General features: G+C 38.1%; 1 protein-coding gene and 1 pseudogene across 4 annotated transcripts in view; both read right to left on the reverse strand.

The window, feature by feature from the left end:
* The window catches only part of CRB1 (crumbs cell polarity complex component 1), a 210,941-nt gene that overhangs the window by 104,108 nt on the left and 79,345 nt on the right, over positions 1 to 27,488 (reverse strand). For 3 of the 4 annotated variants that reach the window (XM_030818696.1, XM_012501946.2, XM_012501945.2), the window contains exons 4-5: positions 27,269 to 27,408; positions 17,798 to 17,980 (exon numbers count right to left, since the gene is read on the reverse strand). In XM_030818696.1, the coding sequence (XP_030674556.1) occupies positions 17,798 to 17,980; positions 27,269 to 27,408 (323 nt within the window). The remainder of the gene's footprint in view (positions 1 to 17,797; positions 17,981 to 27,268; positions 27,409 to 27,488) is intronic. The other variant, XM_003264508.2, reaches the window with a different exon arrangement.
* Positions 10,719 to 11,209, reverse strand: LOC115836685 (annotated as a pseudogene).

Below are 27,488 nucleotides of genomic sequence, written 5' to 3' on the forward strand. Positions count from 1 at the left end.
CAAGCAACTTTGAAACATGAGGTTCAAAGTTGAGACAAAAAGCAGATTGGCTTACTGCCTGCTATGAAAACAGATAATTTATCAAGCTATTGTTCCTCAGCTGTGATGCAAATCCACTGCGGGTACACCATCCATCTAGCAAATCACTCCTGTAAGACTTGAATGCAGAAGAAACCTACATGAACCTGATGCTCATGCAGTCTGCTGTGCTGTGAGTAATATAGTCCTTTGTCTCTGACGTAAGAGTTTTGTGTCTTCTGCCAGCAACCATGAAACAGTAACAGGTTAACTCATTCCTTTATAAATAGGGTAAAAATAAATCTCAGACCCAACAGTTATGGCAACAAAGATGAGATCCTGAAAGAGACATGTCTTTCTGGAAGAAAAATGTTAAGAGCCTTTGGGATGGGTTCAGATGTAGGAGATGAGTTCCCTGGACTCCCACTGAAATGGTAGGTGAAAGAGGGAAGCAAGAGACCCCCAAGGTCCTGCCTGTCAATCAGATTGGGATTAAAACAAGCGATGCCTTGGTTGTTTCTAGCTCTCCTCTAGGTGGGAGGAGAAAAAACATTATTATGACAATAGGGCAGCAAGCCTTGTGGCTCCAGCCAGAAGGCAACGTGTCTGTGACTGCTGAGTCAAGGAATATTGAAAGATGAAATAAATGGAGTAAAAAATGACATCATTTCTATTCAATATACAACTTTAGTTAGAACAAAAACATGATGATTTTATTTGATGATGATGAGTTTATTTGATTGAGCCACAAGCAAGAGAAATTGAATTGAAATTGAAATTGAATGTAAAACCTTGTTTACTGGTGTAGAGCTGCTCTCTCCCTCTATGACCCCTGATTCCTCCCTCTCCCTATTCCACAACATCAACTTCTTTAAGGAGAAATAACATTGTTATATGAGAGCTCAAGTTACTAGCTTACCAGGTGTGGCACTGTTCTTGCTTGGTGACTACCCTTTGACAGGGCAGAGCACAATGGCATGCAAGGGGCAAGAAAAAAAGGGGTCCTCTGGGCCCTGACACTCATCAGATATCAGGATATACATGGATAAGAAGCAGCTCTGGCACTTGGACACCAGCCCCTGAGGTAGGACCAAGCCTTTTCCCACGTCCATTCCCATAGGCTAATCTCCCCATAATCCTGCATTCCTTGCACTCCCAACTGGGGGATAGTATGGTTTTCTGGTAGCTGTTGCTATAACCCCTAATGAGAACAACTAGAATCAAGTGGATTACCCAGCATCTATCTAGATGGCTTCCATCAATATCTGGATCCATCCTCTTACGAGAAAGCATATCCACTACCATGAACTACAGCAAAGGACTATATGTTTCTAATCTAGAAACTACATACCAGAGGAGACTCCTGCCAAAAGTTGGCCTGATCGTTTTGCAGTAAAGGAGGCCACATTACAAGGAGCATTTTCCCTGCTCACTTCTAGAAAATTGGCTGTGTCAGATCTCTGACCCTCTCTTGGGACTACCATTGGTGCCTTGCTAATATTGACACATTTTTAGATTATTTTGCTACTATTTCAGTTTGATAATCTGATTCTTATTTTCAGCTTTCAAGACCATCTACAATCTGACAATGGTGTGTTTTTGTCATAAAGGCCACCTAGCAATGGGCCAGTAGTAAAAATATTCAATGGACATTCCACACTCTTATCATTCTCTGATAAGGCTTCTGGCATCATTGAGATACGGAATAGACTTTTTGAAAATCAATCCTGAAGATTTCTGACTCTCCCTCCTTTCTGTATCTACCTTCTTTGCCTCTTTCTGGCCCACAGATTTTATTAAAACAGTTTATTAAGGCTGTTTGAGCATTAAATATGGCCATGGGCAGGAAAGGTTTGTCTCCTATTGGCCAACTCCTGGGTAATGATCAAGATGGATGGGTAGAAAAATTATATAAACTTATTTTGAAAATTCATGGTTATGCCTTGACCATTTATGAACCTGAAGTGTATTTTCTTCCCCTAGTGACGACCTCATGCCAGCCTTATTTGTACATACTTTGAAGGGCAGCCACATCTAAAGGGGAGATTAAGAGATTCAAACTTAACTTGATGCAGCTACCTGGATTCTTTTATTGAATTAACATGGTCTTAGATCATAAAGACAATGACCACTGGTTGAATATACTACTCACCAACTAGTAGATTTACTTATAGTGACCTAACTGGACTAAGTGGGAAATATAATGAATCTCAGTAAATATTTTTTAAAGCGACCTATTCCTGTTTATGTCTGACCTCTCCGGACAAAACGTATTGGTATGAGCAGATGATTGGAGAAGAGGTAAAGTTATAGCTACTGGGTTGGGACACCCTAGTTTCATGGCCATGGAGGGAGAATAACAATTCCAGCACCCGAGCACAGATCACTTTAAACCCCAGGCAGTTCAGGGGAGAGAGACACTTAGGCTTCTTATTCCTTAGATTCAGCACTGCAGGCTGGCAAAACAATTGTATGGTCTAGCTGAATCTAGGAGCAGCTGCAGTTGACAATTTAAACTCACTACAGGATTTGTCATCCTTGTCCAGGTGTTATAAAAACACCAAAATTCTTGCAAACTTGGCTGGTCCTAAACTACTTCACCATAGCTGACACCCCTAATGGAAGCTCCTGAACTGCCTCCTCCTCAGCCTTGTATGTGTACAAACAGGCCCCACAACTTTGTTTCAGTTTTTTTTTTGTTTATTTTTATTTATTTATTTATTTATTTTTAAGAGACAGTGTCTCACTATATTGCCTAGCCTGGTCTCAAACCTTCTGCCTTGGCGCCCCAAAGCACTGAGATTTCAGGTGTGAGCCACTGTGCCCAACCTCAATCTTAATAACATATATTCATATGCTTTTCCTAATACTCAGGCAGTTTAAGTGTTGCTATAAATGGCAGTGGGAGCTGCAAGCGATGCTTCTGTTGTACTGAATTAACCAAACCAATGTAACAAAGGTATAAATCAATTTTAACCAGAAATTCTGAACTAGAGTCTGTCCCTTTGTGTTATATGTTTGTATGTGGGGGAATGTCTCTCCTTTGGGGGTTAGGGTTGCATGTTTATTGCCCCTGTCATTATTGGTAATGACATCAAAGATCAGTACGTCAATCTAAGCTCCCTTACGTGGGTCACAATGGATAACTGACTGGCTTTAGACTACTTTCTGGCTATCTAAAGTTAAGATGATGACTGGTGCCCCTGGGACTTATGTACAGCTGGCTGAGTCCAGGGCCCTGGGGAGTAGAGTTGAAATGTATACTACAGGTTGACTTCATCTTATTGCTTAGAGTCCTCTTGATAGTCTCTTAATTAAATGCTGCATGAAGCAAATTGAACAGATTTAATCCCAGTCTCTGTCAGTCACATTAAGCAGGGTGGCTCATGGAGTGACATATTCATATGAAAATTCGAGTTCAGCCAAGAACACGTGGGGTCATGGGATGGATTGCTGGAAGAAGCAATTCATCATGGGCCCTGTGTGTCCTGGCAGTTTCTTACTGGGAATCCTAAGAATGCAAGGCCCTGACTGATCTTTACCTGCCCATTTCTTGGGGTTGGTTTTGCAACAAACATCTCTGAGGAATGTAGTAATGTCTCCCTCTGGGACAAGGAGCAGGCTTCTTAAGGTTTACTGTAAAAGCGATGAATTCCCCAACTTGATGTTCATCAGTTGTGACAAAACTCTGCCTGTGCAGTACTCATCTGGGCCCATGTAGTACCAACCCTATGGGAGTTGGGTGCAAGAGTAATTCATGTAAACCTGAGGCTCACGGTGCTGGTTGTGCATTTTTTCCTGACACAAAGTTTTATGTCTTTTGCCGGCATTCACAAAACAGGAACAGGATAACGTATGAGCTTCTAAAAAGGATAAAAATCAAACCTCAGAACTGACAATACTTTTGGTGGAGGGAAGATACTATTTTCCTGATGAAATTAGACTTGATGATCAACTAGGGTAACAATGAGGGAGGAGGTATTGGAAGTTTGAAGAAATAGAAGATATAAAAAGGCTCATCTTGGGAAGTAGAGCTCTAGAAGGATTGTTTTCTAGTGCTAAAGGCCCCATGAGATTTGGCACCATAAATTTAAAGTGACACTCATCAGTTCAGTGTGTGGCTTGTGAGTTTTTCTCCAACCACATTCAAATTGGTTGAGGTAGTGAGCAGTTCAAAGACAGGTACTTCAACATGAGGTGGGTTTTTGATGCAGGCATTTAATGCTATAAACTTTCCTCTTAGCATTGCTTTTGCTGTATCCCAGAGGTTTTGATAGGTTATGTCACCATTATCATTCAGTTCAAGGAACTTTTTAATTTCCTTCTTGATTTCATTGTTGATCCAGTGATCATTCAGGAGCAGGTTATTTAATTTCCATGGTTTTGAGAGTTCCTTTTGGAGTTGATTTTGTTTTATTCCACTGTGGTCTGAGAGTGTACTTGACACAATTTCTACTCTTTAAAATTTCTCAAGACTTGTTTTGTGGCCTATCATATGGTCTATCTTGGAGAATGTTCCATGTGCTGATGGATAGAATGTATATTCTGCAGTTGTTGGGTAGAATGTTCTGTAAATATCTGCTAAGTTCATTTGTTTTAGGGTATAGTTTAAGTCCATTGTTTCTTTGTTGATTTTCTGTCAACAAAAGTATAAATACCTTGTGTTTTTTTTTCATTGTGTTATTCTTTTATGGCTCCTGTGAGATTTATGCTTTAAGAGTGCTCTATTTTGCTGTATTTTGAAGTTCTGTTTCAAGATTTAGAGCTGCCTTTTAGCAGTTCTTGTAGTCCTAGCTTGGAAGTGGAGAAATCTCTCAGCATTTGTTTGTCTGAAAAAGATTGTGTCTTTCCCTCATTTATGAGGCTTAGTTTCGCTGGATACAAAATTCTGAATGAGGAAGGAAGACTAATTTCCTAGATGAAGCAATGACATGAGGACATTTAGCTTACCTTTGGGACTAGTCAAACATGAGATTTGGAAGAAGAATAAAAGACAACCACCATTCAAGAAGATTGCAGAAGAAATGGTACCCTGAGAATATAGCACGGTTTGAGCTTAAGCAAGCAGGTGAAGGAAACATTTAGAAAAAAACTTGAGGATATTGGTAATTGGGCTTATTAAATCTTCAGCATACAGAGAGAAGTTCAGAATGGGGTGGAAAATTGCATGAAATTAGGGTATGTAGAGAGCATTCTGGGATAAAGACCAGAAATGATGAACTGGAATGCTGGGACTTCAGTGGGTGACTGAGGTAAGCAGACTTATAAGTCATAGTGGTATTGTTCCTGATGTACTTTAGGGAAAATTGTAATCGATGATTATAGCTTCTTCGGAAATTAATTGTTTCTTAAGTAATAACTAAGGGGGTAGTTTTTTTTTTTTTTGCCAATGACAGGTATAATAAAACGTCTTTTGAGAAAGGGATATGTAATTCTTCAGGAAGAGGATTGGTTGGTCTCAGGAGGAGGTTTTGGATACTTTTTCTTGCCCTCACAACTGGGTTGCTCGGGACTGAAGTGAAGCTCTAGGTGAATGTGCATGTCATGGTGGTTGGGGAGGGAATGCAGGAGGAGAGGGGTGTTTCTGAGGGTCTTCTGTGTTGATATCAGAAGACAGACTCTCTCAACAAATAAGCAGTCGACTTTGGGAAAAGAGCTATAATTAATCGTTTATTAGGTCAGGTGTAGATCAATAATATTGTTCTTCTTAATGATTAACATGCTTAATAAAAAACATTTTGGGATCTTGGGTAGTTAGCAAAAAAGCATGGGATGTCAAGATGGGCATCCTCATGAGTAGTAAACACACACTTGACCGCGTCATATGAGAGCTCGCAGGATGGTCTACTGTGAGGACAACTCCCAATATCCTCCACCTCCCCAGTGAACATTTTCTTCAGCTTCTTACTCTAACAAACGCTTGGCTATTCTCAGGAAACGTTACTCCCCTGAAAGCTCTTTTAAATGGGTGAGGCCCACATCTCTCTCATCAAAATAGAACCCTGGTATGAAAATCTACCTTTCAGGTCTTCTAAGTTGCCAGGACAGCACCTCAAGACTTTAATGATGGATTTCCTGGCTTTGTTCTTTAGATTCAGAAATTTTTTTCTAATATTTATTGGCCAGCATACTGAAGTTGAAGAGTTGGCACCTGTCTGCTGATTATTCATTTGAGAGCTTTTCCCTTACCTGTGTGATTACAAGTCAACAGAGGAATGCTAACCTGAGACAGCAGCCAAGGCCCTTGATGCCATAGTTATCTATCTCTGTCATAGGGTCTACAAACATATCTGCCTCTGTTTTGGTCTGTATGTGGTCTTCCAAATATCAGCCTTTAAATTTTCCTCCTAGCTATAATATCTTTGTAGAGAACAGGCAGTAAGCCATCAATAAAACTCATTTTTTAAATTAATGTATGTATAACGTGGTATACCTGTCCTAGTTATTGCAGCTAATATAGTAAAATCAAAAGGAGTGCAAGCATAAATAGTTATACACACTATGAATAGTTTTGTTTATAGAAATTAACATGCATGGTAAAGGCAAAGGTAAATGAATCAGATGAATCTGTTGAAAAGATGTTTTATGAAGTAAATGAGGATAGAAGCGAAGTTTCATCTTTTAGAGTTACAGTTTTATATGCATATCAAATATCTGTTTGAGAGTCCTAGGATTTAGATTCTCAAACTTGAAATTGTAAGAAAAAAAAAAGTGCATCTCTAGGAACAATGCTCCTGAAATGTGAAGTCAGCAAATGAAAAAATTCTATTGAAAATTTCTCTTCCAGCAGGAGATATTGACTGTCCCATTGCCTAATTCCTTCATGACTATATGAAGCTTTGAATGATATATGCTTGGCCCTCTATGGCTATTTTAGTTGGATTTAGGTAAAGTGACAGGATTTGATTTTTAAGGAAAAGTGAATGCTTCATTTTTAGCAACATTGTGCTTGAAGCGGATGAACTTGAGAACGAAAGCCCTGTGTGCAGTCACTTTGCCAGGTGGCTCTCATCGGGGTGTTTATTGTTAAGAAACCCGCTATTTTTGCCCGAGGTTTGAAGCCAGGACTTCATAGGATCCCCTGCTGCACTCAGTTCTTTCCATACAGAGAGCAGATGGGTGAAGTAGAATAAAATCCTAGCCTCAGAGGCAACAATGTAGCGTTCCAGAGACCAGGGAGGGTGTTCCTCCGAGTTGGAGTACATGCTAATTGGAGTTGGTGAGGGAAAGTTAGAAATGAGAATTGGACTTGGATGAGATGGTTTGGAAACTTGTTAAGGGTATTATCATGAGCATAGTTTGATAAATAGAAATGAAATGTTCACATGAAAGACATATCAATTGTTTCCAATTTCACTTGGCTGGTTAGAACAGGATGGTTCAAGGGTAAGCACACAGGTCATGAGATCCTTGTAAAAGTTTCAGTAGTAACGTTGATTTGTATTTCAAAATGTGAATTTATCAAGCTGTTTGGGTTCTTATAATTTCCACTAACTTCTATCTGGCATAAACAGCATAAAAGTTCCCCTTTATTGATTTATCTGATGGTGTCTTTTTATGGCTCCACTGTGCCAGTTATCATATTGTCTTATACTTTGTGCATCATTTTCCTCCTGTTCTTTCATTTTCTCTTGGGAAGAGACCATGTACTCTCATCATTTTATCCCCAGAACTGAGCCCAGTGCCCCGGACTGGAAAGCTCAAACAGAATACAAAGAAGCAGCCAACATTCCTTCTAGTAGTGGTCAAGGGTGGTCATACAAAATAAAGATAATTTACTGACTTTGGAATGGACTGAATAGTGTTATTCAACTATAGGCCTTCTCCAATTATAAATTTATTTTGCTTACCATTAAAATTATGTGGATGTGCAGGTTTAAGTAATGCACAGACATTTAAATCAAGTGGCAATGTTCCATTCTCATTTTAATTTGAGTGTTGCAACTATGGTCACAAATAGTTATGACAAGATATGAGCATATTTTGCCAAATTTTTTTGAAATGATTTTGGAGAGTTAGAGAATAGTAACCGCTCTTGCCTCTAGAGGCATGGTTCAATTCTAGTCATTAAAATATCTAAATGGATCTTTAGATTTTTCTCAATTATCTTACCAAATGAGACTTTTGGTTTCTCTGGGCCATGGTAACTTGCTTTACTTGCAGAAATTCTAGAAGAAACCTTGAGTAAAAGTTAATCCTTCTTCAGGGGGTCTTGATTCCTCTCACTAGGATTCTCTGCCTCCTTGAGTTCCTGTTTTCATTTCTCATCTTCCATGGTCTCAAGCTCTCTATTTCTATCTCCCTGAGTATAATTCTGAGACTGTCAGTTAATTTTCTATTCTAGTATATATCATTTTTACATTGTAAGAAGTTAGAAAAATTATGTTACATATGCAAATATTTTCAATATAGAAGGTAATTACACAAGTAGTGAAGAGTAATAAATACATTCTTAATTATAATAGAAAAAGAATAGTTTATACCTGTAGTTAACACTTGGAATGGTTCTTTTGAATGGAGCTGTCAGTAAATGTACTGTGCACAAATACATTTTTCATCATAATGGAAATTTTATTTTAATCTAACAACCAATAGAACTGTAAATACACATAGCATGTAAAAAAGTAAACTGTATGTTTTCTATCTGAAAAATATAAAATGGACATATAACAAATAAAAATGAAATAAAGTTGAATATCCAACTATTCGGGATGGAAGAAAGGCAAGGGAAATAGTAAGTTATTTATTAATGATTAATTATAAATATAATCATCTCATTGATAAAAATAAATGATATTTTGAACTTCTTGGTACTATCAGGAAGATAAAGAGAAAGTTAACACTTGCTTTTCTACCTGAAGCCATTAAAAAAAATTTCTTTACACTATTATAACACAAGTGTTTTTAACAAACATTACACAGGGACTTTTAGACTGGACAAGAGAGCATAGACTTGTCTCTCCCTGTTTCTCCCCACTAAGCATGACTAAAAACTACATGTCACAACCAAATAGAACTCTGAAAGGTGGTTAGACGCCCCAGGACTAACAGCAAAGCATCAGGACTTTTTATAACCTCCAGCATAACATAAGGAGGTGCCTCAGTCCTGGTGCTTGCTGAGCCCCAGTCAGCAACAGAAACAAGAGAAGGTGGCCCAGGTTGGCTCTTTCTTTCCCCAGATTGAATGAGAGTCCCACGTACAACACAGGGTGAGCCTGGAAGAATGGGCAAAGAGAATTAAACAAAGCCCTACTGATAAAAAAAAAAAAAAGAAGAAGAAGAAGAAGAAAAAGAAAAGAAAAGAGCAGCCAGAGAAAGAGCTCACCTCCTCTGTTGCTGAGGCTCCCCTCCCCTCCCTAGAGGCATCATATGTCAAGGGGGCCATGACAAAAGGAATTATGCTACCACAATGGCCTGTTATGTGAAATGTTTTCCTTCTTTAGCAGTTCTGAGACTCCCCACTTCCATCAACAGATACCCTGTGCATGGGGGATCAGTAAAGGGGATTATGCCACAACAGGTATTCAGCCTAGGAAATGCTCTCTACCCCAGAGACAGGGAGAAGCTCACCACAACACCCACTAAAGGAGCCTCTTCATCCCCATAAATCAAAGACTCCCCTTTCTCAGAAGGACATGGAACATTCTCACCTAAGGAAACACCTTCTGACCACTCAGGGATCATTAGTAGAGACGCTGGGACGCTCAATGGCACAAGGTAAGCCAAGAAAGTCAAAACAACACAGCAAAGACTCAGAAAATAAACTGATCACTGGACCCACAGTCCACATCAGTAGGCCAGGACCTGTTCTTGAAATCTAAAAAGGTGATTGTCTGCTAAATTCAAAACTTCAAAGAAGACATGGAGTCTCCTAACTTAATATCTAAAATGTCCAGCATACAATTCAAAATCATGTCATCACAAGGATGAGTAAAACCACAACTTGAATGAGAAAATAAAATGAAATGATGTCAACCCTGAGATAAATCAGATATTGTAATTATCTAACAAGAATTTTAAAACAACCAGCATAAAAATGATTTAAAAAGCAATTACAAATTCTCCTGAGATGAAGAAAAAACAGAAGTATCAGCAAAAAAATATGTTGCTTAAAAGAACAAAATGGAAATTATAGACTTGAAAAAAAAAATAGATGAAGTAACTCCCTGAATGGGCTCAATACTAGATGGGAGACAAAAAAGAATAGAATCGATGAACGTGAGGACAGATCAAAAGAATTTGCTCTATCTGAGCAAAAGGCAGAAAATAGACCAAAACAAAAATAAAAACAGAGCCTCAGAAACCCCTGGAAGCACAGCAAAAGATCCAATATTTGTATGATTAGAGTCCCAGAAGTGGGAAAAAAAAGGATCTGAAAGAATATGCAAAGAAAAATTGGCTGACAAGCTCCCAAATTTGCCAAAAGACACAAATCTACTGATTTTAAAAGGTGAGACTATCTCAAATAGGAGAAACCCAAATAAGTTGACACCAAGTCATATTACAAATAAATTGCTGAAAATTAAAGACAAAGGAAAAATACTGAAAGCAGCTAGATAGAAACAATCTATTACCTATAGGGCAACACCACTCTTCTTTTTCTTTTTTGCAAACATATGACTGAGTTTATTGCAGAACGGTAATAGGAAATGGGATTGTACAAAGAAAAGAGATGGAGACAAAACTGGATGAGGGTTTCATACTGGGTGTCCCATCCACAGGCCTCAGCAGCCTCCCACGGATCTTCCCGCCTCAGGAGCCCTGGCACAGATTTGCCTGATTCTTTCGCATCAAGAAGTTGATCTTGTGAGCCATTTCCATATTGTAGATCAGCCGGCACCTTTCATAGCTTTCCCTCTGTCGCCAGCCGCATGGCTTCTCATAATACCGCTGACGCTTAATGTCCTCAGTGAGCCCAACCGTAGTGAGGATTCCGTTTAGGGTCCTCTATGCACCTTCCACGTTCCCTTCCTATACCATCACAGTCCTGGCGATGAACTTCAGATGTTTTGCCATGACTCTGTGTTTAAGTCTCCATTCTGCAGAGCCACAAAGACCCGTCGCGGGGCATGGAAAGGACAGGGGTCACAGGGTGCCAACAACAGCACACAGTTCCAAAAGGGCTTGGGTTGGGAGTTGGGAAAAGACTCTTTGTTGGTCTTTGGAAAAGGGAGCAAAAGCCTGCAAACCTGCCTTCCTGCCGAGCCAGCCTTCCTTTCCCCAAACCCTGCACCCAGCACCACTTTACAATGATAGCAGATTTCTCATTTGAAACCATGGGGTGCAGAAAAAAAAGTTGTATAGAATTCTTCAAATTCCATAAGAAAAGAACTGTCAACCATGAATTCCACATTGAATAAAACTACCTATCAGGAATGAATGTGCAATAAACACATTCTCAAAGGAATACCAAAAGAAATTGTCACTAGCATACCTACCCTCATAGAATGGCTAAAGAAAGCTCTGTAAACCTAAAGAAAATGATTTAACAAAAAAAGAAAGACTCTTGAGGCCTAAGGCGGGGAGGACAAACAATGGAGAGTAGACATATAAGTAAACACAGTGAAGTATCCTTCTTTTCATGAGGTTTCTAAATTATATGTAATGATTAAAATAAAAATTATAACACCTTCTGATCCTCAAAACAAGGATATTTTAAAGTGAAGAAGGCAAAAAAAAAAAAACCTAAATAGAAGTAAAATTCCTATACTTCACTGGAAGTGGTAAAATACTGAAACCAATAGGCTATGATCAGTCAAACCCAGAGCAATCACTATGAAAATTACACAGAGCAATATATTTAAAAACACTACACAGAAATCAAGATGAAATCCTAAAAATAGTCAACTAATTCATAGGAAGTAAAGAGAAAGAAAGGAATCAAACAGAAAACACATAATAAAATCATGGAGCTAAGCCCTACAATATTAATAATTACTTGTATAAATGGTCTAAATACACCAATTAAAAGGCAGAAATTGGCAAGACGAATTAAAAAAGCATGACCCAACAATTTGCTGTTTGATATACTGTTTACAAGAAACTCATTTCAAATTTAATGACATAAGTGGGTTGGAAATATAGGGGTGGAACAATATATGCTGTGTAAATATAATTTTTTAAAAGGCAGGAATGGCTATAGCAATATCAAATGAAGTAGATTTCAAAGCAAAAAAAGAATATGAGAAAAAAATATCATTGCCTAATGATAAACGGATCAACACACCAGGAAGACATAATGACCCTAAATGTGTATATATCAAACAACAGAGCCTCAAAAGACGTGAAGAAAAATTGATAGAACTGAAAGAAGAAACAGACAAATCCATAATTATAGGTGGGGACTTTAACACCTCTCCTCTAAACAAGTAAAAGGACTGCTAGACAGTGCTATTCTGTATCAGTAAGGATATACAAAATGTGAACAACACCATCAGTCAATGGGATATAATTGACATACATAGAAATCGCCTCTAAACAATAGCAGAACACATGTTGTTTTTTAATTTTTATTCAGGCAACCATGGAACATTTACCATGATAGATCATATCCCGTGCCAAAAAACAAACCCCAACGAATTTGAAATAATTTGAATTATTTGAAATTATACAGAATGTGTTCTCTAATCATAATGGCATCAAACTGAAAATCAATAACAGAAAAGAGAAAAATTTCTAAACAGAAATTAAACAATTCAATTCTTATTTCTAAATAATCCATGGGTCAAAAAGGATGTCAAAAAGGAAATTTAAAAATACACAGAACAGTATTAAGATGGAAGTATGGCATGTCAAAATATGTGGGATGCAGCTACTAAAGCAGTATTGAGAGCTAAATTTATAATGTTTATAGATTAGAAAAGAGAAAAAGCCTTAAATCAATAATAAAAGTTCCTACCTCAAGCAGCTAGAAAAATAAAAATAAATAAAAAAAAACAGAAAATAAACCGAAAGCAAGCAGAAATAAGGATATAAAAAAAGAACAGAAATCAATAAAATTGCAAACAGGAAAACAGAAAATCAGTGAAACCAAAAGCTATTTTTTTAAAAAAATCAATAAAATTGATAAACCTGTAAAAAGGTGGACAAAAAAGGAGAGAAAAGATATAAATAGTCAAAATTAGGAATAAAACAGATAAATCATTACAGATTCTGCAGCCATTAAAAGAGTAATAAGGCAATATTATGAGCAACATTATGCTCAGAAGTTCAACAGAAAAATCAGCAATATAGAAGATCTGATCAATACAATCACCCAACATGATCTAATTGACATATATAGAAATACTCCATCCAACAACAGCAAAATACACAATTTTTAGAAAAAAAAGGACCAATCCCTTGAAATCCACAAATTGCCGAAAATAGGTGTTCTTGATAGTCTTATAACTATACTGAAATTAAATTTGCAATTCAAAAGATACAGAAAATGGAATCTCCAGGATCAGTTGATTTCCCTGAAGATGTCTACTACATATTTAAAGAATAATTAACATCAATTTTGCATACTCTCTTCCAGAAAATAGAAAATTAAGAAATATCTCCCAACTTATTTTATGAGGTCAATACTACCTTGATTATAAAACCAGACAAAGACAGTACAAAAAAAAAAAAAAAAGAGAGAGAGGGAAAGAAAACTATAGACCAATAACTTTCATGAACTTAGAAGCAAAAAAGTCTTATAAAATATTAGCAAACTGAAAAAAAATACACCAAGTGGGATTTATTTCAGATGTGCAAGTCTGGTTCAATATTTGAAAATGAACCAGTGCAATCTACCACATCAATAGGCTAAATAAGAAACTTACATGATAAATCAATTGCAGAAAAAGCATCTGACCAAATGCAATACCCATTTATGATTAAAAACTCTTAGCAAGTTAGGAGTAGAGAGGAACTACTTTAACTTGAAAAAGAGCATCTATAAAAATTCATAGCTAATGCTAAAAGACTGAATGCCTTCCCTCTAAAATGGTGAATGAAGCAAGATGTCCGCTCTCACAACTCGTACTCAACATAGTAAAATAAATAGCATGTGTATTGTAAAGGAAGAAATAACACCAGTCCTCTTTGCAGATGGCATAATTGTCCATGCAGACAATGCCCTGGAATCTACAAAAAGAAAATTCCTAGATCTCACAGGTGAGTTAAACAAAGTCTCACTATACACAATCAACAACCAAGAAACAATCATATTTTTATGTTCTAGCTCTTTAGCAAGTGGCATCTGTTGCTTATTACCAGGAGTAAAAGTCTGGACATGTTTGGCCACTGCATTTTGGTATTGCAGTCACCAAGGAAAACACAACACAGTCAAGTACTAGATGGAACAATGCTTTACTCACGTAGAGAAGAGACAGCAAGGTCAGCTATGCAGTGGGTGTCAGTCCCCATAAACAGCAGGGCCTCCTTGCAGCAGATGCGGGGGAGTTGGCAGCATGCAACCCTTTCATGCTGCAGCAGAAGAACCTTTTGCCCTCCCCGCAGAAGAAAGTTATAGCAGTGGGGCTGGCTAGGTGCCATATGATACATATGTTTAAGCAGAACAAGGGAGTACATATTGAGTCTAAAACAGGGAAAGATATTCCCACACAAGGTGATAACTCCAGCATGGGCTGCGAGGATGCTTTATCTCTTGGGAAGGAAGTGTTCTAGGCCCAAGGCCCATTCTTATGTGGCTGAGCAGGGGTTTGAAAGGCCACATGCACAATACTGCCTTTCCCAACACTAACAATGAATATGTAGAAACTGAATTAAAAACAGAATACTATTTACTATCCCTCAAAAGAAAATGAAATACTTAGGTATAACCTCACAAAAAATGCCCAGGGTCTGTATGTGAAAAATTACTCAACAGTTAAAAAAATAAAAACAACTCAACTAGGAAATAGGCAAAAAACATGGGGAGACATTTTCCTGCAAAAGACAAACAGATGTCAAACAAGCACATATAAGATGTTCAACATCACTAGGCATTAGGTAAATGCAAATTAAAACCACAGTGATATATTACTGCATACCTATCAAAATGACTATTAAAAGAACAGTGATAACATTAAATGCTGGTGAGAATGCAAAGAAATTGGATCACTCGTACATTGCTGGTGGGAATGCAAAATGGTACAGACATACTGGAAAACAGTTTGACAGTTTCTTAGAAAACTAAACATGAAACTATCATAGGAACCAGCAATTTTACTCCTGGGCATTTACCTTAGAGAAGTGAATACTTATATTCACACAAAAGCCTGTACAACAATGTTTCTAGCAGCTTTATTCATAATAGCTGAAAACTGAAACAATCTAGGTGCCCTTCAATGGCTGAATGGTTAAAAAACCTTTGATATATACATACCATCGAATTTTACTTAGCAATGAAAAGGAACAAACTATTGATACACACAACCTCAATAAATCTCCAAGGAATGATGCTGAGTGGAAAAAAAAAATCTCTTATTCTAAAACTTTGCATACTGCATGATTCCATTTATATAATATTCTTGGAATGACAAAATTACACAAGTGCAGAACAGACTAGTATTTGCCAGGTATAAGGGATGAGGAGACAGGGAAGGAGAGAGGTGGAATCCTTGTGATGACAATTGTTCTGGATGTGAACTTTGTCAATGTCAATATGCAAGTCTGATACTGAACTATAGTTTTGCAACATGGTACTATTGGTAAAATTAGGTAAAGCATACATGGGCCTCCGTGTATTTCTTAAAACTGCACATAAATATACTATTATCATTTTAAAAGTTATTTAAAAACAAAATATAGAAAAACACGTAGACATAAAAATATGTGACATAGTAGTCAGGAGGATAAACTTAGAAGATCTAGGCTGGTATCCCCAGTGTACCAGTTCTAGCTATTGTGTCAAATTGGTTATCTGTTTCCAAAACTTATTTTCTCTTTATTTTAGGTACGCAGAAAGACTAGATTTTCTAGTCTTTTCTGCAGTTAAATGTAGTTACATGATTAAATTTGACCAATAAAATGTGGGTAAAAGAGATATTCATTACTTGTAGTGGTTGGCCTATAAAACCTGCAGGTGTCACGCTCCATTTTCTTTCCTTCTCCAGTGGCTTGCTGCAGAAGAGCACAGCAAATTTGGAAGTAACATTTTGAAGCGGGGGAAAAACATAGAGGAGCCTGTGACCCTGAATTGCCATTTGTAGGACAACTGATGATGGGAACCCAGTTTTGGAATTCACATGAGTGAAACATGAACCATTTCATTAAGCCACAGAGATTTGGGGCAGCCAGGACATCTTAACTCATATAGTCATTCCTGCCAGCTCTTCAGAAATCAAGCCCAACTCTTTTCTGGAACATTCTACTGTCTCTCCTGTTTAGATCTGCAGATTCAAGGGGTCACCCATTTCCTTTTATTTGATGAGGTAATATTAGCAATGTCCTTTGACTTTCACAGAATCACCCCTTTATGACCCTAAAACCAATATTTAAAAAATAATTTATAATGCCTTCACCTTATTCCAAGAAAAATATAAAGTAGCTGACGAAAATGCATACACTAGACCAAAATCAAATAATTTAGAAACAAATTTTTGAAAAGAGGCAATAGTAAGAAACAGAAACAGGAAATTTAAATATCCCCAGAGGTGAGGTAAATACATAAATATATTTCAGAAAGACCTGTATGTTTGCAGATCTCATATTTATTTCTAGCAGCTTACATAATTGGGAAATATGATATATTACAACATTTATTTCATGCATCTAATCAGTTGAGTCACATCAAGATTTATTTGGATGCATTTTTTAAACTAGGGTGGAAAGCATGCCTGACAGAAGTTGTTCAGGGAAAATACCACTTTCCTGATATTGACACCTGAGGGAATTTTTTTCCTGTATGTTCTCCTTGAAAGGTCAGTGAATAAGGAAATAAACATTTTTTTATCGACCTTGCAGCAAACACTGCTGCAAATCAAAGATCATTAAACTTCAAAACTGAAACATTGAAAGAGAATCCTAAGTGTAAATAGACACCCCCTTCTTTTCTTATTTCTCATTTACTTTCTCAGAAATCCTCAACAACTGAAATATTTTCCAGAGGCATCACTTAATCTATTGAGAAAGAAATATGATAGAAATCTAGATTGTAATTGGTTTTCTCAGTGATATCAATGCAATTGTGGGTAAATTGCTAGCCATTAATGAATTGGGGAATGCCTCAATAATTCTGAAAATTTTCGGAACAGAAAGCAGACAATACAAAACTGTTCATTGGATAACATACATGCAAATTTCCTCTGGGTTTTAGGTAAGAAAGTTGTGAAAAAAAAAAGAGTAATTTAAATTTGATATATGGAATGACTTTAGCTACAGAATCATTGAGGAAGATTACTTGAGACTAGGTCATTTTTCCCAGTGTAAATATAAGTACAATAACTTTTTTAGCAAATCTGAATAACATAAAATTTAACATCATTATCAAATTTGATAGCATAAAAATTTCAACATTTTCTGTGTATAAGGTAAAGAACTTGAGAGGCACTCCAGTTCCCAGTATAATATACAAAAATGTCACCCCTTTCATACCTCTTTTATCCCTGTTTTTAATATTTCTCTCGTGATTTGAGGAATTCTGAAATGTGAAACAAGATACTTTTCATGCCCACAAGGGGGACCCTTTGCACCACAGCAACAGAGTTTACACAGCACAGCTCTTCCTGCTAATAAACCATTTGGTTAAGTCCATGGACTGCCATAAAATACCAGAAAGTCAAGTCATACCCCATCTCCTTGGCCTCACCTGTGAATCCAGGCTGACAGATACAGACATAACCTGAGGCTTCATGGTAGCTGAAAGAAGAAGGCAGTCCAGTGATGTGTCCATATTGTTTCTCTGAGGACAGCTCCACACATTCCCCATTGGACTGGCAGGGGTTACTATTGCATTCATTGATGTCGATCTCACACTGGGCACCTGTGTATCCTGCAGGATAAAAATTCAGAGAAGCTGCTAAGTCAAAGGTGTTGAATTGTAGAGCATCTGCCTAAAAGGAGGCTGATTGCTATACTGGCATTGATTTAACAAGTTGATGAGCCTGCCCTCAAGGAGTTGGTAAGGGAAATCTGGTAAGAGGAGGCTTAGTGGAAACAAGTACTAGTATCAGTAAAATCACTTAAATAATTTTGACCAAAAAATTTTAAAGAAAAATTTGATTAATAAGACTTGAAATAAAATGAGATGTCAGGGTAACCTGGATTTAACTTGAACGTTTTAATGAAAGGCTCCAATTTTTCAAATATTCTTCATTTGTGATTTTGTATTTAAAAATATTTCAGTAGCTGAAAAATCATCAAATATCCACAAAACCAAACCAAATTCTTTAAAACTCAAAATAAAGGTAGATCCTTATTTCCTAACCTTCAATGAAACAGAATAAGAAGTTGTTTTAAATTTGCATGGACTTAGCTGGATTATTTTATTAGGACCAGGAATAAGAACAGTAAAACATAAATGATTTGTCACTTTATAGAGAATTAAAATATTAAATTTCAATGAAACTTCTCTATTTGAACTTTTTCTTTGCTTTTATAAATACAGGCAACTGTAAGAAATATATACAGTTTTAGTGTATGTGAATGTTTTAACATAACTGGAACAGTATTATATGCATTCTTTAGCAACTTGCTTTATTCACTCCCTTGCAGTCTAGCCATGTTAGTAATATAGATCTAACTCATAATTTTTAACCACTGCCAAGTATTTCAGAATATAGATGTGCCATACCTTAAACCATTGTCTTACAGTTTAACCTTTGTTTTATGTACATTTTTGCTATTGCAATGTTGCAATGAATATCATTATGAAAGGTGACAGTGTGCTGGCAGCCCTAGCAGCCCTCGCTCGCTCTGGGAGACTTCTCAGCCTGGGCGCCCACTCTGGCGGCGCTTGAGGGGCCCTTCAGCCTGCCGCTGCACTGTGGAAGCCCCTCTCTGGGCTGGCTGAGGACAGAGTCGGCTCCCTCAGCCTGCGGGGAGGTGTGGAGGGAGAGATGCAGGTGGGAATCAGGGCTGCACGTGGCGCTTGCAGGCCAGGGCAAGTTCCAGGTGGGCGTGTGCTCTGCGGCCTGGCACTGGGAGTGCTGGCTGGCGCCGCCCAGAGCAGTGAGGGGCTTAGCACCTGGGCCTGCAGCTGCGGAGGGTGTGCCGGATCCCGCAGCAGTGCCGGCACGCTGGTGCTGCACTTGAGTTCTCGCTGGGCCTCAGCTGCCTCCCCACGGGGCAAGGCTCAGGACCTGCAGCCCGCCATGCCTGAGCCACCCCCAATACGCCAGGGCTCCTGCGCGGCCCCAGCCTCCCCAACGAGCGCAGCCCCCTGCTCCATGGTGCCCGGTCCCATCGACTGCCCAAGGGCTCAGGAGTGCGGGCACCCTGCGCAGGACTGGCAGGCAGCTCCACCTGTGGCCCTAGTGCAGGATCCACTACGTGAAGCCATCTGGCCTCCTGAGTCTAGTAGGGACTTGACGTTTCTGTCTGGCTAAGGGATTGTGGATGCACCAATCAGCACCCTGTGTCTAGGTCAAGGTTTGTGGATGCCCAATCAGCACTCTGTATCTAGCTAATCTGGTGGGGACTTGAAGAATCTTTATGTCTAGCTAAGGGATTGTAAATACACCAATCAGCACTCTGTGTCTAGCTCAAGGTTTGTAAACACACCAATCAGCACCCTGTGTCTAGCTCAAGGTTTGTGGATGCGCCAATTGGCACTCTGTATCTAGCTAATCTGGTGGGGACTTGGAGAATCTTTATGTCCAGCTAAGGGATTGTAAATACACCAATCAGCATTCTGTGTCTAGCTCAAGGTTTGTAAATGCAACAATCAGTGCTCTGTGGGGCCTTGGAGAACTTTTCTGTCTAGCTCAGGGATTGTAAATGCATCAATTGGCACCCTGTCAAAACGGACCAATCAGCTCTCTGTAAAACAGACCAATCAGCTCTCTGTAAAGTGGACCAATCAGCAGGATGTGGGTGGGGCCAGATAAAGGAATAAAAGCAGGCTGCTCCAGCCAGCAGTGGCAACCCACTCAGGTCCCCTATCCCCGTTGTGGAAGGTTTGTTCTTTCACTCTTTGCAATAAATGTTGCTGCTGCTCACTTTTTGGGTCCACACTGCCTTTATGAGCTGTAATACCGTGAAGGTCTGCAGCTTCACTCCTGAGGCCAGCCAGACCACGAACCCACCAGGAGGAATGAACAACTCCAGACGCACCATCTTAGGAGCTGTAACACTCACTGCGAAGGTCTGCAGCTTCACTGTTGAAGCCAGCGAGACCACGAACCCACCAGAAGTAAGAAACTCCGGACACGTCCGAACATCAGAAGGAACAGACTCCAGACACACCATCTTTAACAACTGTATCACTCACCGCGAGGGTCCGCGGCTTCATTCTTGAAGTCAGTGAGACCAACAACCCACCAATTCCGGACACAATTATACATGGCTGTTTGTCTAAGTGTTTCAGTTTAACCCTAGAGTTTATGCCTAGGGGTGGAATTTCTGGGTCATAAGTAATGTACATTTTTAATTTTAATAAAAACTGCCAAACATCTCTAATTCAGTTGTACCATTTGCACATTACCAGCAGTGGATGATTGTGAGTGTTGCTCCAAACGTTTGCCAACGTTTGCTATCACCAAATATAAAAATTTTCACCAGCTGGTTGGCTAAAATATAGTATCTCACTGTCAAACTTTCGTTTACATTTTCCCCAGTTAATATTGAGCTGAACATTTTGGGGGTATTTTTTTTTTTTTTACCATTTCATATTTTTTCCTGGTTTTTCATTAGGCTGTTTTTCATATTGATTTATAAAAGTATTTATATACTGTGTATACTGCTGGCCCCAAAATGTAAATTTAGTAGGATGCAAATATAACACTGATGGTCAATAGGATAACATCAACTGTTTTGTAACATTTTAAAAGAAATGTCTAAAGTTTTTTTTATTTTTTATGATTTATTTATTTATTTATATATTTTTGAGACGGAGTCTCTGTTGCCAAGGGTAGAGGGCATTGGTGTGATCTTGGCTCACTGCAGCCTCCACCTGCTGGGTTCAAGTGATTCTCCTGCCTCAGCCTCCCAAGTGGCTGGGATTACAGGCACGTGCGACCATGCCTGGCTAATTTTTGCATGTTTAGTAGAGATGAAGTTTCACCATGTTGGCCAGGCTGGTCTCGAGCTCCTGACCTTAGATGATCCACCCGCCTTGGCCTCCCAAACTGCTAGGATTACAGGGGTGAGCCACCACGCTAGGCCTCATATTTTTAAAGAAACACAATTCAACTTCACAGTTGCCTAAGGGCCTTTGCAATATCATTTAACTCTGCTGAGAAATGTTTTGGAAACAGAATTTACAGTCGAGAATTATAAAACTTGTAAACTAAATCATAGTATGTCTTTACTTTAAAATCATTCAACAACTTCCCCTTTCACATAGAAAGGAATTCAACATCCTTAATATAACTTTAAAAACTCCCTGCATTCCCCCAGCCTTCGTGATGTTTTTCTCTCTTCTAGAAAACTCTCCTTCAAGTGTTTTCTTGGCTAACTCTTACTCAGTTTTCAGACTTTATCTTGTATTGCTTTCTCAGAATAACTTTCCATCATGGACGGATGTAAATAAGATCCCCTTATTTTCTCATGCCACCCAATTCTTTTCTTTCATTGCTCTCATTGTAATTTTAAATATATATTGATTTGTGTATATGGTTTCCTCCCTCAGCAGGCTGTGTGCTTCACAAAACAGAGACTGTGTTCATTTTATTTACCACTCCAGGACTGAGCAATATGTAAGCAGTAGACCTTCAATCACTAGTACTACTCAAAAATTGAAAATAACAATTTAGATTATAATCCTAGTTTAGCACATAAACCAGGGAATTGACTATTAATAAGCAAATAATGAGATTATAATGTGATTGCTCATTTTGTATTAATTTTAATAAACACCTACATGAGATCATATGTTAAATCATAATCACAACATAAATTCTGCAGCTCAACAGTGTAATATATTTTTTACAAAAAGACCCTTGGGGCCTTTCTCAACAATCTGAAGAAGAAACTTAGAGTCAAAAAGTTAAAAAAAAAAAAAGGAAACTAAAAGAACATGTCAGATCAAGACCCGACAATCCTTTATAGTGACCCCCCACCCCAACAAAGATCATTCAGAGTCTCTTAAACTTGAATGTCTACCTTTTGAATATTATTTCATACTTAAGGTTCTTCAAATACATTAAATAATAGTTTTTACAGTAAGTTTTTATTAACTGGTATTTGTTGTGCCACAATGGACTTATTGAAGAAAGGCTGGACTATTTTCAATTTTCTTCTCATGCTAAGACTCGAGACACATATAAGCCAGGTTAGGGAGTAATTTAGAATCATCATAAATCCTTTTTTGGCTTTTCTGGCTCATGCATTATCTCATTCCAATCGTGAACATTAGGAAGGTTCTGATTTATAGTCTTGCCAGTCCTATCCCCACCACTGAGGCCCTGTGGGGATTTTATTTGCTGCTTTCTTTAACCATGTATATAAATAGACTCCTTCAGTCAAGGCTGTATTCAATAGTTTTAACAAGTTTTTCTATAAAACTCCGAACAAATAAACAACATGATACTGAGTCACATCCCCGGGGTTCTTATATTTGTTTGTTAACAATTACAATCACATCTGGGCATCAGGAAACCTTTTAAGGTAAGCATTTAAGGTGACTGACACTTCTTGTAATTATTAATTACTTCTGAAATGAGGACCCTAGGCAATTATAGCAGTGGATTCTTGCCATTGTGTTCTGTGGCAGTGGAGTCATGATCTGAAGAAGTGGTCTCCTTTTCTCAGATATAGAGTAGTTTGTAGTGTTAACTTTTATCTTTGTATACAACAGCAAGATAGGTTACAAGGGTATTCAGGATGTTCTATCTAGGCAAAATTACTATCCATGCAGTAACTCAAGGCGGAAACCCAGAAGGCAGAACTGTCCTAAACCTGTGCCCTTTTCTCACTCCCCACATCATTTCCATCTCCTATGGGACTCCCAGGACTACCCCCCGCCCCAACCCCAATCACTATTGTCTTCATTCTAGCAAACAGGCTCATCTCTTCAAACTACCTAGGAATCTTCTCACTAGATTTCCCTGCCTTTAGTTTTATTTTCATTGATCATCTGCCACGAAGCCAGGGATCTCTTTTGAAATTAACAAAGCAAATTTTGTTATTTCTCTGCCCCATAGTTGGCAGGGCAGATATGGAGTTTTGTGATCTGGCTTTAGTCCTGCTCCCCAGTTCCATGTTTCTACCTCCAGCCCTACACAGGCCAGTATTTTTGCAATCACTCAAAGTTCCACAATTGGACATGCTCTTTTCTTCTCTTTTCTTTTTTCTTTTTTTTTTTTTTTTTTTGCGAACTCACCCTTTCACCCTGGTGTACAGGCTGGAGTGCAGTGGCGCGATCTCGGCTCACCGCAACCTCTGCCTCCTGGGTTCAAGCGATTCTCCTGCCTCAGTCTCCTGAGTAGCTGGGACTACAGGCGTGCACCGCCACACACGGCTAATTTTTTTTTTTTTTTTTTTTGTATTTTTAGTAGAGATGGGGTTTCACCACGTTAGCCAGGCTGGTCTCAAAACTCCTGACCTCAAGTGATCTGCCTGCTTTGGTCTCCCAAAGTGCTGGCATTACAAGTGTGAACCAAGGTGCCCAGCCAGATATGCTCTTTTCTATGTGTGCCTGCCACCTTTCTTTCTTCTTCTCCTTCCGTTCTTCATTTCTTAAATAAGTAATGGACTACACAACTTCCTAATTTTGATACTTATTTAACTTTTATTTAGTGCTTACTATGGTCCAGGATAAGCCAGGAGTTTTATATACATTACTGGATTTATCTCTGAAACAGCTCTGTCCTGTGGATATTATAAATGAGGAAACAGCGGCTCAGAGCAGTAATTTGTCCCAAGTCACACAGCTAGTGAGTACATTTATAGAACTTAGTCATCTTTAGCTTATCTAAAATGGTGCCTCTTTGATCAAGCTATCCCTGTACTACTTCTCTATTCATTTTTACAGAATTTATTATAGCCTCTTATTGTACCAAAAATTGTACTATATACATTTTGACATATGTCTCACTACTGGAATTTAGGCTCCTTGGAGGAAGGGACGATACCTTTTATATTCCCAGATCCCTATTGTATTAGCCACTGAAATCCATGTGGCTTAAATGCTTGAATCCATGAATGAATGGAACATGTACTAACTGGGTTTCTTGAGGTAGGTGTTCTTAACTGCCTGACTCCATTACAAACTCCCACCCTCCTACATAATTTCCACCTCATGGTATAGAACTTGCTACATAGTTGCCCTTTTTTGAGTGCTTAATATGTGCAAGGCTCTATTTTTACAATTTTACTTTTCATAATAATACTACAAGTAAAGTATTTTTATCCCTCTTTTGCAGATGAGGAACTTAAAGATGAAGAGGAAACTCACCCAAGTTCACTCAGTTAATAAACAGGAAACATATCCTACTCCTAAACCATCCACTCCACACTCTGCTTCTGGACAGAGATCTTTCATGAGTGTTGGTTGGTGACAAGAACATGAAACTACATAGTTTGGAAAATTTTCAGTTTTAAGTCAAGTTGATGACCAAAGGTTAGCAAATATTCCTCATTTATTATCTGCAAGTGGGAAGCCATAACATATATAGATTTCCAAGCCACAGCATTCCAAACTTCCTTTTATATTTTCATTTCTTTTTCCTATAAAATATATTTAACCAAAGATGTTAAATGTCTCTTAGACAATAGGATATCTTTCAGCCAGAAGCTACTACTGATTAGATTGACTAGTCTCCACGTTTCCTTTCCACCCACAAGATTATCATTTTCTTAGACAATAAAGTTAGTGGGGAGAGAGAGCCAGATGATCAGTAAACTTATAAAACTAGGCCTCGAGTAATCATAAGTTTATCATTTTTTTCCCAGCAAATAAAGCAAGAAGAGATAGGAGATGCTGTATCTTTTATTTTTGTCAAAAAATCCTAATGAGAATTAGCGTTTAAAAAATAGAGTCATGCATCACTTAAAGACAAACATTTGCTCTGAGAAATAAGTCATTACACAATTTCATCATGGTGTGAACACCATAGAGTGTACTTATACAGACCTACATGTTATAGCTTACTACACACCTAGGCTGTAGGGTATAGTCTATTGCTGCTAGGCTACAAACCTGTACAGCATGTTACTGTACTGAATACTGTAGGCAATTGAAACACAATGGTATTTGTGTATCTAAACACACTTAAACATACAAAAGGTACAATAAAAACACAGTATAAAAGATTTTTTTAGTGGTACACCTGTGTAGGGTACTAACATGAATAGAGCTTGGAGGTCTGGAAGTTGCTCTGAGTGTCAATGAGTAATGAATGAATGTGAAAGCCTGCAACAGCATCTCCTATCTCTTCTTGCTTTATTTACTGGGAAAAAAATGATACACTTATGATTACTCAAGGCCTAGTTTTATAAGCTTACTGATCATCTGGCTCTCTCTCCCCACTAACTTTATTGTCTAAGAAAATGATAATCTTGTGGGTGGAAAGGAAACGTGGAGACTAGTCAATCTAATCAGTAGTAGCTTCTGGTTGAAAGATATCCTACTGTCTAAGAGACATAGATAAAATCATGTATACTACTGTAGATTTTATAAATACTGTATGCTTAGGCTACTCTAGGTTTATTAGAAAATTTTCCGTCTGAAATAAAAAACTAACCTTAGTGTACTAGAACTTTTTTACTTTATAAATTTTTCAAATTTGTAAATCTTTTGGCTCTTAAATAATGCTTAGCTTAAATCACAAACACATGTACAGCTGTATAAAATAATTTCTTTATGGGCCAGGCGCAGTGGCTTATGCCTGTAATCCCAGCACTTTGGGAGGCTGAGGCGGGCGGATCACGAGGTCAGGAGATTGAGACCATCCTGGCTAACACAATGAAACCTGTCTCTACTAAAAATACAAAAAATTAGCCGGGCATGGTGGCGGGCGCCTGTAGTCCCAGCTACTCGGGAGGCTGAGGCAGGAGAATGGTGTGAACCCAGTAGGCGGAGCTTATAGTGAGCGGAGATCATGCCACTGCACTCCAGCCTGGGCGACAGAGAGAGACTCAGTTTCAAAAAATATAAATAAATAAATAAATAAATAAATAATAAATAATTTCTTTACATCTTATTCTATTTTGAATTTTTAAGCTTTTAAACTTTTTATTAAAAATTAAGAACCAAACACACACCATAGTCTAGTCCTACATGGAGTCAGGATCATAAATATCACTGTCTTCTACCTCCACATCTTGTCCCACTGAAATGTCTTCAGCAGCAATAACACACATGAAGCTGTCATCTCCTATGATAAGAATGCCTTCTTTTGGAATACTTCCTGAAGGACCACCACAATCCCAAGGATAGTGAGTGATACTACAATATTAAGACAGCCATGACATCACTAGGCAGTAGGAATTGTTCAGCTCCATTGTAATCTTACAGGACCACGGTTGTACATGTGGTCCGTCATTGACCAAAATGTTGTTATGCAATGCAAAGCTGTATGTCAGGCAGTTTGTTTCCCAAAATTAGCATCAATATTTGCCTATGGCCTGTAATGTAACACAAATGTTACATACTGTTTTCTATTGATTCTTGTATCACCTCTACACTCAAGTCTAATTATCCTCTATATGTAAACTTTAGTTATGGTTTATAGATAATTAACTGTTTATTATATTAACAAATATAACTTGTTACATTGCAAGTGCCTAAGAGAATACAAGTTCCTAATAGTTTAACATTATTTCATGGGTTTCTATATATTCCTGCCATGTAAGAGAACATCTTGGAAGAAAAGAGAGCATCTTCCAGTGAATTTTTCTCCATGAAGATCATGCTGAATTTCATCTTTCCATTGATTTTTCCCCTCTTTTCCTCTAGAGGGTTATGAGCATTGGGCAGCTTGGTAACCTACTTTAGACAATATTTAGTATAGCAGTAAATATGTGTGAGCACTGAAGAATAAAACTAAACAATAAAAGCTACAAGAAATAATTGATTTAAAACATTTAACAACAACAATTTTTCATGTCATTTGCTATAAGCGATATGTTTATTCTAAACAAATGAAAAATAATTGGTGGAAGGTATTTTGTCACTCACCAGGCCAGCAGTGACAAGTGTAATTGTCAACACTGTCCTCACATGTAGCATTATTGTAACAAGGTTTTGACCAACAAAGAGGCATCAAGGTCTCACAGTGTGTCCCTGTGAATCCACTACCCGTGCAGTTACAGCTATATCTGGAAAGTAAATGAAATTTTCATGTCAACTCTTGGTCATTTTGAGATCAGGTATCTTTATACTGTTTCTTCATCTGTCC

This window comes from Nomascus leucogenys, chromosome 9 (genome assembly GCF_006542625.1).
Source record: "Nomascus leucogenys isolate Asia chromosome 9, Asia_NLE_v1, whole genome shotgun sequence".
NCBI classification, from domain to species: domain Eukaryota; kingdom Metazoa; phylum Chordata; class Mammalia; order Primates; family Hylobatidae; genus Nomascus; species Nomascus leucogenys.